The 15,662-nt window shown below is 34.3% G+C and overlaps 1 protein-coding gene across 3 annotated transcripts in view; it reads left to right on the top strand.

Moving 5' to 3' along the window:
• Positions 1-15,662, top strand: part of LOC128236641 (uncharacterized) — an 80,871-nt gene that overhangs the window by 36,112 nt on the left and 29,097 nt on the right. For all 3 annotated transcript variants that reach the window (XM_052951637.1, XM_052951638.1, XM_052951640.1), the window contains exon 5: positions 13,133-13,228. In XM_052951637.1, the coding sequence (XP_052807597.1) occupies positions 13,133-13,228 (96 nt within the window). The remainder of the gene's footprint in view (positions 1-13,132; positions 13,229-15,662) is intronic.

The following is a 15,662-nucleotide window of genomic DNA, read 5'->3' as shown; positions in this document are numbered from 1 at the left end:
AATAATTATATAATTTCGGAATACATATTACATTCATAAAGAGAGTAAAACTCATCTTCTAAAATACTACAAGTCGGAAAAGTCCAATCAAAAATATATGTATTATTACATCCGCCAGTTCCAATACGTAGTCTATGAGATGATACTCTTAATTTGCTGAGAGCATTCCTATACTGCTCGATGTTAACACATTTCAAATATAATTGAAATTAAATTGAAATATATTTCTATAACAAAGACAATTTCATAGACGACTGCCATGAACATCTTGAACCAAATTATATGTTGGTGTTTGTTTAAAAAGTAGCAAACATTTAGGGTTATCTTTAACACTTTGTGATAACCAAACATGATAGAATCCCAATAAACTTGAAAAAATGTAACTTGTTTCTCCCAGTTTGTTTCAAAGGACTAAGTTTAATATCATCTAAAGTTAGTTTGTAAACAAGATAATTGTATTTGCGTTTTGTGAGAACAAATGACTTTAAGCCATTACCTTATCATGTTTATTTAGCATCGCTTCTAGGATGAAATCATTTTATTTACTAGTTTTTAATAATATATATATATATGATCAATTGCGTTTGTATTATTTCCATATGGATTCTTTTCATAGAGCCCCATACTTCAGACCCGTACAACAAAATTAGCTCACTAAGTTTATCAAAGAGTTCAACTTTATGCTCAGGAGTTATATTAACACATTATTTAAATATTTTCTAAATATGTATATTGCCTTTTGCGATTTACCAGCTGGAGATTTTGCAGTAAAACTATTCCAAAGTACAACTATTCACACTTTCAAGGGCCTAAACAACACACAGTGGCTAAACATGGAACATTCACTCAACCACGCTTTCAACCAGCATGTTGACAACGTACTTGTAGCAGGCGATTTTAACATCAACATCAGCTTGAATCCGTCAAATACAATGTGTAGATTTCCTAAATTCTGAACAGCTCATTAACTCACCAACTCACTTCACCGAGCACTCTAGTTCACTTTATCGACCTCATGTTCAATAAACATTCCAATCAAGTTCTTTCAAGTCTCGTCGCAGATCCTTTTGTTCCGAATCTTGTCCGTTTTCTCTGTCCGACTGTTGCTGTTTATAATTCACAAAACCTAAGCAGACTTATTTTCGGCGCCAAATATGGTTAGATGACAAAGGCGATTATGTAAAATATAACGATTAACTCAGATCTTCCGACTTGTCGTTCATAAAAAGAAACAATAATCTTAAAATAAGCCTATGAGAGCATTCCAAATAAAAATGTTATTATTCGTCCAGGCGACGTCCCTTAGATAAACGAAGAGGTAAAACAAGGAATTAAAAAACGTAACAAATTACAACGAAAAGCTAAACTTTCAAATAATGCACTGACTTGGGAACAACTCAGAAACTATCGCAACGAAACAACAAATTTAATTCGAAAAAAAAAAAGGAAAACGAACATACAATAATGAACAAAATTAACTCTGATAACGTAACAACTAAATTATGGTTCAAACTAGCTAAACAACTAACTCAAAAACAATCATCTTTACCAATACCAACTCTTCTTGATGAAACAATTAAGGCAGAGTCCGATGAAGAAAATGCAGACGTTCTAAACTCGTACTTTATTAAACAATCAACCATAGAACCGCAGCAACATACCCTTTTTACAGTTGAGAACGTTCCATCCACTTTACTCTCAGAAATATTTTTGTCAAGTCAGTACGTTCCAGATGCAATTTCCTGTTTTGATCCAAGTAAAGCCAGTGGTCCTGACTCGATTAGTCCCAAACTTATTAAAGAGGGCAAAGACAAACTTGCTGTACCTCCCTCGAGTTATTTTAACAAATTGTTGGCAAACTCGACTTTCCCTTCTCATTGGAAGTGGGCGAACGTCTGCCCCATTTTCAAAAAATCTGATCCATCCAGTTCTCCCTGCAATTATACACCAATACCACTTCTAATTTGTAATGGCAAACTCATGCGCTGCATCCACAAAAACCTTTACCACTACGTCATCTCGAACAGAATAATTACATCCTTCCAAACTGGTTTCATCAAAGGCGATTCTAGCGTCAACTAGTTAGCTTTATTTTGCAACGACGTCAGCAAAGCCTATGATGAAGAAAAAAGTACGGGCTGTCTTTTGTGACGTATCAAAGGCATTCGACAGAGTTTTGCATCATGGTCTTATTCATAAGCTGTCGTCCATCGGTATAAGTGGTTCACTTCTTCATTGATTTTCTTTCTGACCGCAAACAACGGGTAGTCTTATCCAACTCTGCTTCAGGAATCCTCACTATCAACGCAGGTGTTCCTCAAGGATATATCCTTGGTCCTTTGCTCTTCCTTTCCTCATTAATGACATTGTCACTGGCATTAAGCAAACATCCGCCTATTCGCAGATGACACTTTACATTATTGTCGAACTTTATTCCGTAACTTCTGCAACCGACCTTAACCATGACCTGTCTCAAATATCATACTGGACGAAGAAATGGCTAGTAACTTTTAAACCATCTAAGACAGAATCTGTTCTCTTTTTTCGTAACGTAAACGTCAACAACAAAATCAACCCCCACTTTATCTCCACAACGTTCCCATATCTCAAATCAGTACTCATAAACAACTTGGGGTAACCTTCTCTTCAGATGGAAAATGACAATCTCACATATCTTCTAACATCAACAAGGCATGGCAGAGAATTGGTATTCTTAGGACATTAAAGTTTGTAATTTCCCGTGCAGCCTTGGATAAAATGAATGTCACATTTATAAGACCTTTACTCGAGTATGCCGATGTTGTCTGGGACAAGTGTAGTAATGAATTTAAAATGATATCGAAGTTGTCCATCACGAGGATGCTAGAATTGTAACCGATGCTAAAAAACTTTGTAGTATTGAGCGACTTATGGCTGACGTTAACTGGGATACACTGGCGGAAAAGAGACGCAAACATCGCCTCATTCTGTTCTTTAAAATGAAAAATGATCTTTCTCCAGTGTATTTTACAAATCTTATTCCTCAGCCGAGAGCTCAGCCATATGCCCTACGAAATCGCTCAGATGTTCCAGTCATCCCTTGTAACACTCAAGCCTATGCTACTTCAATTTTCCCCTGACTATTCGCCAGTGAAAATCACTTCCTGAAGATATCAGACATACAACTACTCTCAGCGAGTTAACACGAAACAAAAGAAACCACTACCCCTGTATAATGTAGGAAACAGACAACATCAAGTTAATTACGCTCGTCTGCGATTAGGATGTAGCTCATTAAATTATGACCCTCACAGAAGAAACAAAATCCCTTCTTCCCTTTGTGCTTGAGATGCCGTTGAAACTGTGTCAAATTATCTCACTCAGTGTCCTAGATATCAATTAATGCGTGACCGTTTTATCCATGATTTACCGTGTGCTGCTACTGTAAAAAATCTTCTTTTCGGTAATGATCGCCTTACCCTTGATGCCAATTCAAGCTTGCTTTTAAAAGTCCAGAGATTCATTGCAGCATCAACGCGTTTTGACGCCTAATAGTCTACCCCATTGGTGTATCGATCGCCTTTCATCGGGACAGTGTGTGTGACAGGATATTTTTGCGTTTTTTATTGTTTGTTTGTTTTTTCTACTATTATTATTCAATACTGTACACTTCATATATTGACATTCTATGCAATTCGTAACTGTACACTGCTACATGGAAAGGAATTAGTATAACAATAACATTGCTTGTTTTCCAATCCATTTCATCTTACTTTTGCTGTACTGTTATTTTTGTATATATTTATTCTAAAATAAATAACATCTTCAGCTTTAAAAAATACATCGTATGGAACAATTATGGCCTGAAAGTATTCTGTCTTCTTGATTACATGTGCTATTGTTCACATTAGATTTTATAGAGAAAAAAGGCTTCCAAACATTGTCAAAACAACAACAACAACAACAATGTCCCAAACACGAAATATAACTTTGATTATATGCTTTGCTGTAATGTATAGTGATTTCTCAGTGAAATAAAAATAAGTGTTCACTGTTTCATACAGTGAAATAATATTTTGATATATTTCACTGTTTTGAAATTTTGGCCGGCTCTCATTTCTACATTAATCACCAGCACGCACAGGGCTGGGACATAATTTCGATGACGTAGTTACCAAAATGGCGTTGCGTTCGCATAAAATTTGGCGCGTTTTTCTGAAATCAACGATTAAATGTCATTTTATATCCGTTTTAGGCATACAATAAAAAAGAAAAACTGTTGGATTTAGTGCAAGATCGGAATATATTTCACCTCGTGAACACCAAAAGTAAATATTTTGGTGCGCACACGGAGATATATTTTACGATCTTACACTAAAATGAACAATAATCCTCTATATTTTCTTATGGCAAACGTTTCAAGTAAAAATATGTATATATTTAGAATAAAATTATGCTTTCTGCACACAATGCATAACACAAGGTTGAATAATAACATTAAATCAAGGAAATATTTAAAAGATGTCGATATTGGCAAACAGAGAAGACGTAAAGCTTGATCACACGGATAAAAACGCGATGGGAATATAAAAAGACAGTTAAATATTGACCAATGCTTTAATATTTTAATACAAAATGGCAAACACAGATTGATAAGTTCTGTTTTGTTCTTTGTCTGTGGCCTCGTTACATTCACTTGATAATGAAGCGGACCATATTATTCGCAGAACAGACCTAATGTATAACTGTGCCTGCAATGTGTACGGCTGTTTAAAATACTGCTTGTGGCCATCCATTGAAGATAATGATTATCGGAAAAGGCATTTTATGAAATTTCCCTTCTGTAATAAAGGTATAGCTATTAATCAATAAATCAATATCTGGTCGCACTAGGCATTTATTAGAGATTAATATATGGCCGCGCAGGGCCAATGAGTGATAATAGCCCCGGCATGTTGATAATGGCCCGAGGGCTTTAGTCCCCCGCGGCCATATATTGAACTGTTTAATACACATGTTTTGACTCAAGTATTCAGTTGTCTGTCGATATGCCGATATCTAAACATGATGGTTTTATCTAGCTGGTAAATTTTCTTTTGGGTAATTTTCGTGACGTTCAAAATGGCAACAACCACATTAACTACCTCTACTTTTAGTTTAACTGAATTTCAAACGGATAAATGAGTAAGAAAACGTGTTTGTTGTGAATAACTTAGATGATATCGATATAGGAAATTTCAGATTTAAATAGTTAATGAAGTGTACAGTTGAATGGACATTTTATCCAGATTATCTTTGAATCTTGTGAGATTCTTGCACTTGAACTGTTGTAACCAGGAACTCTAGACTACAAGTTCTAGCCATTTTGGTTGTGACATTATATACTTTTTTGAACAACTAAAGTGAGCTTAATTCACATAATCGTACTATTCATATTGTACTACTACTGTTACCGGGTGACAGAGATATGTTTGTTTAGTTTCATGTTTGAATGCATGTACAGTACACTGATGTACTTTTACCTGTTAAAATAAAATACAGTATTTGGTAAACAGAACTAGGTACATTTGTCATTGTTCAGTACTGTTTAGTCTTTTTGTCCATGAACTTTGATTCATCTCGAGAACAAGGGCAATATTTTTGGAAACTAATTAAGCGTAACTACACACTTCTTGAAATTAAACTACAGTTAGTCAGGAAATAAACAAAAGAACTTAAAAAATAAATATATCACATAATTGATTTAGATATTTTGAGAAACTGTGTCCACAACGTTTAAGAAATGAAATAAATCGTTTATGTCAATGCTGTTTGAAACTACTTTATAGGTTTCTTTGTAAGACTTATTATACAATGGGACTGGAAACGCAAATTGCAATAAAATACATGTAGCACACATTTATTTCACAGGAAGTGAAGATAAAAGAACATTTTTCAACACAGAAACATGTGAAATAAAAACAATATAATTATAACAGTGGATGAATGGAATAATAGCCCACATGTACATGTATGTACAGTCAGACTAACTTAGTTCACTCATTCCAGTGCCTACAACTTAAGGAGGCAGTACCAGTTATGCATGCACACTGTATGGTTCCTAATTTTTCAAATTAATGCTGATAGGCCCATTAAAAGTGCAGCCATTAAACAGTGACTGAGTGTCCTTCATAATGTTTGCAGGGTCAGTGTACCACCGGGGCTTTGTTTAATGGGAAGGTCTAAAACTTGTTCAGCTTTATCATGTGTTGGTTTTCTTACAGGAATCCCTTCATATGTTTGGATGGAGGATAGCGCTTGCTCAATTTCCTGGGATGCTGCTACAAGTTTCTGATTGTCATCATCATCAAATTCCTAGTAACTGGTTCTGGTTCTTGATTTGTCACTGGTTCTTTTCTCTTACACATGTGAAGAATATTAGACATGTTGTGCTGCTTTTCCATATTGTTTGTATGGTAATGATTTAGAGACGTCAGATTTTTGTGACCAGTCAGCTGTGCCACCTCAGTGGGGAAACAACCGGCATCCAGCAAATTTGTAATGCATGTTTTTCTTGCAGAGTGATTAACATGCCTAGCCTGAAATCCAGCCTGCTCACTCATGGTTTTGGCCAATTGTTCCAATTTATTTTTTCCCAGGTTCTGGTTGATGAACCAGAGATCACTCGATTCTGTTCCCTTTCCAAAATTTAGATTCAGGGCTACATATAACCTTGATTCTGGGGCGGACATCTGAGGTGGTCTCTTTTCCGTGTAAAGCTGATACAACCTTACAAGACAGTTTGAGTCTCCTGCAAATAATTTTATAACACATATAGAGTACTCAATCACATATTGAAACATTTATTACAAAATCAACATTTGAATTCTTATTTTAAATGGATTTTAGTTTAAACATTTTTGCTAATAACTGCAATAAATGAACATCATCTGTTAACAATAGAAAAATAACCTTTTTATAACAATGTTATTTTTACTTGGTTACCTGGCTGTTCAAAGAGCTTAGGCACATATTGCCTGTGATCACCAGCAACTCCGTTTCTTGTTTTTGTCTTGTTTTCTCTCTGTAAAGGCCAAGGTACTCACACCATCGGAGGTCTGGCTTAACTCCAAGTCCCCCCGTAACATGGTCAAGTTCTCCTGTCTTCCTCGCAATCCAAGGGGAGGCTGTAATTAATTCGAAATTTATACCATTTCAAACAATTACACAGTTAGGTTGTGCTTGATCATTATGTTTAACAATGTACTGCACTGTAAACTCACTCTTAATGCATATAGATTTCTTTTTTCTACTTAAATTATAGTAATAAATGTTTAATAAAATATATATTAGGTTAAAGAAATATAAAATTACAGACATGAAATCCATAAATTTCGTCATACAATAATCATTACCCATTATTCATTATTACCACGCAAAACATAATATAAAGGTAGGCTTTTTTGAATACCGGGGACCGGCTTATACCGTTCTCGTTATACTTTAGTTGTATCCCTTGTCGTTGTTGCTTAGTGATATGTAAACAGTCAATTAACTGTCAAACTTACCGGCTCCAAGAAGTTCCTTTTCGTAGAGTTGTTGAAGGAAGTGAAGGGATCGGCTCTCTAATTTTTGTTGCCAATATATATGCAAAAAGCTACAGAATCATGCTCAGTAGCAAAAAGTTTAAACATAAACCCGGTTTAGTGGCAATGGGCAACGCCAAAGACATAGAACACAAATTCACAAACAAGAAACATAGAACAGCACACAACTCTACAAACAGCACAGTGCATAAATACTATATATATATATACGATGCAGTCATCGTTAGAATCCAATAGCTTCACACACAGTCTGCCTTAAAAGGTTTAAAACTGTGTGATCATAGAGTTTCATAATAAAAAGCATCATTGTACTAAAACTGGGAACAAATAAAGAAAAACATTATTAAAAATAAAAGCGACTAGTACATGCTATTCTCTCCTTCCAAATGATTTGAAAACGTAAAATATTTGAAGAAATTTAAGTCACAGCCAAAAAACTCGGAGTCAGTCAAGTCCCTTTTCTTTCAAATCCACGCATTTCGCTTTCAGCGTGTCCCGTGTGAGTTTGAACTCTTTTCCGCCCATGACATCGCCTTTGTACTCTGCAAAACGAGTTGATCATGATTAAAATAATCAAAGTCTGTGCATAAAATTATAGGCAACTATAAAATATATAACTATTAAGGTGTTTATATATTAACTTTAGTTGTTTTAGATAATAATAACAAACAGAAAAGCGCCTACCATTCTCGGACAGGTGTCTCTTTTCACTTGACAAGATGCCACGGAGGGTAGATGGCTCAAAGTTGGTTGCAGCGGGGCCATTCGCCTATGCCGAAAGCTTGGTCTGCTTGACACTGAGCAGGAATCTGGGTAGAAGAATATCTAGCTCCTTTGGTGGAATGTCTTTGATCTGGCGGGTCTCGCCGTCATCCTTCAGCCATTCGTTCACCTTTTTACATGTCACTCCTTGTTTTCGTTACCGTACCCTTGTTTTTCTTTGCTTTAATGAATTGCCGGGCTTGTGCCTCAATGAAATGTTCATTTGTTTTGATGGCAGAATCCAGTTGAAGTAGCCTGTTGGCTAAATTTTCGAGCGTACGGCGTACGTTCACCCATGTCTACTCTGGCAGCCATCTTCAATAACGTGAAATTGCGTCACGTTGCACGTGCGGACAATCGCAGGGCCATTATCGGTCACGTGACTGATAAAAGCCCCGGGGCGATTATCAATTTTGATGATTATGGTCCCGCCGCGCCGATAGTGACTTTTCTGACAGCGTTAAAATGTTACTATATATATATATATAGTAACATGTGTATTAAATCAATATTAATAGTCTGTTTAGAAATAAAAATGTCGAGAAATGCATTCCACAGTATTTAAAAAGTAAGGAAATGCCTGTCATAAATGTAAAACCTCTAGTAGAAGTTTAATATTTAAGTATAATAAAGCCGTTTCTGATAACGACATAAAAATACACATTCCTCCTGCTACTGTCTCAGTTCTCAATACTGGTACAATAATGTTAGTCATATTATTAATGGAGATTTTAAAATTTTAGAAAATAATGTACTAAGGAAACTGTTAAACATAGGTCCTAAATACTAAATATCATCTAATATTAATTATGATACACGTAGAAATACACTGATATATGCTTCAATGAAATGCTGTTCTAGCTGGATCAAAAGAGAGGATGTTTGAAAGTAGCATCATTGATAGAAAGTTAAAGATTTTTTTATAATACTAATCCTTTGGTCATCCCTCCAAATTCTATTTCAATGACCCCTTAATTAATTGCAGATATCAAATCTTTACACAAACGTTTGTTTTTATTGCATCAGACAAAGCTGCTAATAATGTTATTATTATCTGACGAATTAGTAAATACTCACATTCATAAATAACAATCGCGTCGAACTGACATTCCTAGCCACTTGATGAAACTAGTATAATTGAAAACATATATTGAATCCAATGCTCAATTCCAAGTAGTTTGAATGAGAATCATAAAAGAGTCCCAAAAATACACTGGATCACGGTTTATAGTTAATAAATATCTTGTTGAACTTAACAAGTTTCTGCCTTACTTACATCTTGTTTCTTGTTTGTGACTGTTTGTTTTTGCGTTCTTTGTCTTTGGCGTTTACACTGTGCCATAAACGGGGTTTATGTTTAAACTTTTGTCTACTGAGCTTGTTTTTGTAGTTTTTCATACACAAATCTAGATTGTAGACCAATCAAATATTGTGTTTAAAAATAATGAAGAAGAAATCAAGCAAATGAACTGTTTTTATTGGTTTATAGTTGGCAAGACTACGAGAGGCACTAATAAGATGAAGTTTTGAAGTGAAATTTTCTTGATACTGGAACATGAAATGTTATATTTAAGTGCAAACTACTAACTTATTAATTTATTTTAAGAACATAATATGTTTTTATTAATCTTTCGTCAAAAGAGACTTATTTCGTCATTTCGAGCCTCTCGTATTCTCCAGTTATGTGGCGTGTGCTTCTCATCGGAAAACTAGAGTAAATTAATTATAGAAAACATGGACCCTGTTTAATTCTTCCAAAATTAGCCTCTGAAATTCCCAATTTCAGAAACTTCCCAAAACAAAAAGCAATAAAATATAATCCTGCCATTAATATTGTTGAGTTAGAAATTCGTGTAAATAGAGAATACTAGTTTAGTGCCGTGGGTGGATGAAGTTTATCTGTCAAGGCGGAGGAATTTATCGGCTGAGTCGAAGGGGACTTTATTCTTCATTGTTTTCAAGTTAAAGCATGCTCTGATGAGGCATATATTTTTAACTTAGTAATAAAGGTTGAGACAAGTGTAAAGTTATGGCTTTGCTTACTAGTTTAAGTCCCCAGTAGGGTCGTGTTCCAGTGAACTCGTGTCTCACTGACCGTTCTAAGGCGGTTATCCCATCATTTAACGGTAAAGCAATTTTGATGCGTCTGTGGTCTGTTTGTTGTGTTTATATTTGTGTATGTGGTGTTAATATGTTTGTGTCTCTACTATTGTCGTTTGGACATTTGCCTTGGGCCCTTAAACATGTTTTATTTTTGAATTTCAGACTTCTGGGCTTCAGTAGTTTTCATTGTATTGTTTTTCTCTAAAAGTTTAAAGCGAACCAGTGGTGTCAAAGATACGGAATGAAAAGGTGAAATTTTGTAATATGTAATCGTGAGTTACGCAACAGTATAACGCATTCCTAAGGACGTGACGATGCTATGCCAAAATATTGCGTAACAACGTTTCTCATCCTTCATGGCCACACTTCGAGCCTCATTAACGTTCTTTGGTCTCCTCTTCATCTGCTACAAATGACCCGTTCCCTCTTGAATCGCTAATTATGCAGCTTTTCGTTCTTGTGTCACCAGTTTTTAATTAAAGTGTAAAATAACGCCACATTCTCATTGATCAAAAATGACGAATCGACGAAACCACTTGTTATTTTTTCCCCTCAAGGACTAGAACACCAATTTGGTGTTACATGCCTTTTTTCCGTTTGTTTAACATATATCAGCGAATCAAAGCATCATTATACCACCTCAAACGTGTTGTGGGTCTTGAAACAATATAAATCAGTAATTTTAGCGTTCAAATTGGTAAATTGACTATTGAATATTGATATTTATTTAGTGGTCTCTAGCAAAGAATTTAAAAAAGAATATTGGTCGCAATTGTATACGTGAACGAGACGTTGAAACCCATCGAGTGTACGTCAAAAAACTGCACTGAGTTCATTGTTGATCTTGTTGTAAAAAACGCCCAATAAAACTCGATCAAGTGTAAAATGAAACAATAATCCGAAAAGTACCCCCCCCCCCCAAAAAAAAAAAATAATAAAAAAAAAAAAAATAAATAAATAAATAAATAAATAAATAAATAAATAAATAAATAAAAAAAAAAAAAAAAAAAAAAAAATTAAAAAATAAAAAAGTACCGACTTCTGCTTAATTAAAATACGAGATCTTTACAAAAAATACATGACAGAAACATATGGTATCGATAACGATAGGTGTACAACATGGAAGAATGACGAAAACACCTGCGATTTTTTGTTGTATTTTAAGTTTTATCAAACGTAAGACACGATTAAGTGTAAAATGAAACAATAAATCTTTAAAAATAAGTGAATATTTATTACATAAGTAACGTCAATAAAAGCTTGTTTAGATTTTGTTTTGCTAAAGAACTTCAACGTTATATGCTACCTATGGGACGTGTTCGCTGAAAAGAACGTCGTATCCAAACCCAAGGAAAATTTGTGACTTTTTTATGTCAGGCTGTTTTTTAACTTATATGCATTGTACATAAAAATAATTATATTATCAGATAAATGAAGTAAAATGAAGTTCAGGAACACATTTTCAAAACAAAAAAAAAACGCTTAATAGATAGGTATTTTCTTTTATAGTAAATCCGATTATAAACATTCCTTAATTCGGTCATAGTTGTGTTCAAATTTAATCACGTGATAACAAGATTTTCAGAAAATACCCACGTGACCTTCATTTGACCTGACAAATGTAGAGGTTTTTTTTGCTGTTATTTTTCTATTTTGAATGATAAGAAATCTAACCGATAACAAATTTGGAATAAATTAATTGTTTTTATTTATTAATATTTATTTTCAACCTAACTGCAATAGATTTCAACTAAATAAACAATGTAAAGCCGATGATAAAATTATAATTGATCGTGGTCATCACGGTCATGTGATTGCCGAGTCATTTAATTGGACCATCGTAGTTTGGTTGACTTTGGTATGTGGGTTACGCCTTAACCTCAATGTGTAGCAAACATAAAAAGTAAATATTTACATTAAAGTTTTAGGAGCCAGAACTAAGCCCAACATTTGTTTTAAAGTTGTGTTATGTTTGTTGTCTCGTAGCGTTGTGGGTCTTGTGAAGGAATTGCCTCTTGTGCCTTCAAACAGGTTCTGTGTAAGGCTACTTGGATTGTCTCCGTAGTGTCCATTCTTTAATGTGGTAATATACATGGTTTTAATGTTTAAGAACACTAAGCGCAGCTCGAAGAATATACAACAGCATTTTTTTTTTTTCAATTTTTGACCTCCTGTTTTCACAATGAGAACATTATAATGAGACTATATATAAAGATATATTTTAACATGATATTTACTTAGGCGATAGCCTATGTCGGATAGGTGTCATGAGTATTTGCATCGTACCTTTGAGGAATTGGCATTGTGGTTCCGGCTGGATTTATTTGTTTGCAGAATATGGTTGTATCTGGTCGTTGTCTTCTTGAATTCTTTTTTATAAGTAAAGAGTATTTGTTTTAATAAACATTGTCCTCAAGCTGATCCCCGCTTTGAATAGGCTTATTATATTTTGTTCTACTTTTTTACTAAATGTTTTGTTAAGGTAGATGTTAAAAGTATTTTACTCATAACCTATTTTAAACCAACAGCGAGCTTCTGTTCCACTGACTGTTCAAAGCAGTAACCCCCGTTGCTAATACATATATTGTGATGCATGTTTTGCTTTTTATGTGGTATTTCTGTGTTGTTTTGTCATTTGTGTGATGCTCGTTCTTGTAGTTTTCATTGTACTTTAAATACCTAAATAGTTTCCGCAATTACAGAACCTACAACCACGCAAAGGTATCCACCTCGTTCTCAGTCAGACTCAGAGTTAATGCGAACCGGGAAAAAATCAACTAGAGCGACAGAAGGAGCTAGTAAGTTTAAACCCTTTTAAGCTCACTTGAGCACAAAGTGCTCAAGGTGAGCTATTGTGATAGGTATATGTCTGTCGTCCGTCATTTGTCGTGTAGAGTCAACAATTACTTATAAACATCATCTCATACATCTCGTCGACCAAGTTTGTTTAAATTATGCCCATGGGGTCAAAACTGGTCCCACCCAAGGGATAAAAAAACATTTGTGTGTCATCTTATAGTGGTCCTCTATCAAGTTTGTTCAAATCATGGCCCGCGGGTCAAAACTGCTCCCCCACCCGGGGGTTACAAGTGTCCTATAATCTTATATAAAAAAACACAATTTGTTAAAATCTGATAGTTCTCGAAGCAAGGGCAGCAATTCGTGCTATATTGTCTCCTTTGCCCTAGGAGCGTACTTTTATAATAATTGTTTATTTTCAGAAACTAGGAAATATATTTAATACTTTATGAACTCTTCAAAATAGTCACTTCTAAGGTAATTATTGTTTTTTTTATTGGTTTATACGTTAAAGAAAATATTATACTTCTTTATTTTGCAAAAATACTTTTTTTACTCAATAAAGAACTTAATAATCATACTTTTCCATTGAACCAGTCCATTATAAATAATTGTACACATCCTATAGTTTGATTTGAAAGTTAATACATTTTATATAAACATGAATGTATTTCATGTATAATTAAGGAAAATTATGCTGTGTATGTTGGAGGACGAGTAGCTGTTACAAATTTTGTAAATCTGAAGTGTCTTGGTTCTTTTTATTTTTAATAGCTGAAAGGCTTTTGATTTTTTTTAAAGATATTAATTCATAAGAATTTGTCTATTTCTTATTATAAACAATTGTAGACCATTATTTTTTTTTATACTTTAATCAATTTATAGATAGTTAAGATTGGGTAAACTCTTCTTGTCTAATCAGTGTGCAGGCAACTGTATCAGGTTTGTCAGTATACATGAAACTGTATCATTTCCTGTCAGTTTTGAGAGGGTTGGTTGATTTTGAGCCTTATTGGCCAAAGGCGCAGTGTCCGTCGTTCGTGTGTTTGTCTGTAAAGAATTGCTTGTGAACATCAAATTATGCCCCTGAGGTTCACAACTTTCCTGTAGACTCATATAGGGAACTCTTTGAAAATCTTCCTGTCTGAAACCGCTAAGCCAAGACCTTTAATAATGCATGTAGCATTATATAGTGGTTCTCTACCAAGATTGTTCAAATTATGCCCCTGGGGTCAAGCTGGCCTTTTGACCAAATTTCTTATTTTTGAAGCTACAGCAAAGAAATTTGGATTATGTGTACATTTTTCTAAACAGATATCAATATTGTCCTTGGATGACCTTGAATGTGACCTTTTGACCTATTTTCTTATTTAAGAAGCTGTAGCAATGGAATTCGAACCATGTGTACATTTTTAAAAACAAAGATCAATGATGTCCCGGGATGAACATGACTGTGACTTTTTGGCATACATTCTTATTTTTGAAGCTACAGCAATGACATTTGGACCATATGTACATTTTTGAGAACAAATATTAAGCTTATATATTCTAGACACAGGTGAATTTCCAGATTCTTGGAGTGAAAGTATTATTGTTCCGATCTTTAAATCAGGTTGCAAGCAAGACCCAAACAATTATGGGGGCATATCATTAATAAATGTTATATATAAAGGATATTCAAGTATAATAAATGACCGCATATATGCTTGGGCGGATACTCAGAATATTATTGAGGAATCACAGGCGGGATTTAGGTCCGGGTATTCGGTCATGGATAACTTATTTTGCCTACAAAGAATGGTTCAGAAGTATATTACAAGGCCACGTGGTGGTTTCTATGTTATTTACGTCGATTTTAAAAAAGGCGTTTGATTCATTAGTACACTTTAAGTTGTTCTCTAGTTTGACAGGGAAAGGTATGAATGGGAAATTATTAGTAGTACTGACATCCATGTATTCGAAACTACGTGCACATGTTAAAATTGACAGAAATACTATTACTCAAGGATTTATATGTAATATAGGCACTAGACAAGGTGATTTGAATTCTCCGATAATATTTTCTCTTTATATTAATGATTTAGTTGCATATTGAAGAGAAAAATGCAGGAATGGCATTTTCATTACCAATAATATTCCAGATATTTACTGTCTCATGTATGCTGACGATATAGCGAACTGTGCGGATACAGCAAATAACCTTCAATCACAACTCAATGCAATTTCAAGTTTTTGCCATGATACCGGTATGCAAGTAAACCTTAAAAAGACAAAAAAAATTGTCTTTAGGAATGGGGGGCAATTGCGCAATTACGAGAAATGGTTTTTAAAGGAAGTTTTTGAGGAAGTCAATACTGTGTCAATTTATAAATTTATAAATACACGGGCTTATTATTTACACCAAAATTATCATGGACCGCAGCCAAAACAAAA

The sequence above is a fragment of the Mya arenaria genome, chromosome 6, assembly GCF_026914265.1.
Source record: "Mya arenaria isolate MELC-2E11 chromosome 6, ASM2691426v1".
NCBI classification, from domain to species: domain Eukaryota; kingdom Metazoa; phylum Mollusca; class Bivalvia; order Myida; family Myidae; genus Mya; species Mya arenaria.
Note: the sequence above shows the minus strand (reverse complement) of the source record. Positions and strands in the feature narration are given on the sequence as shown.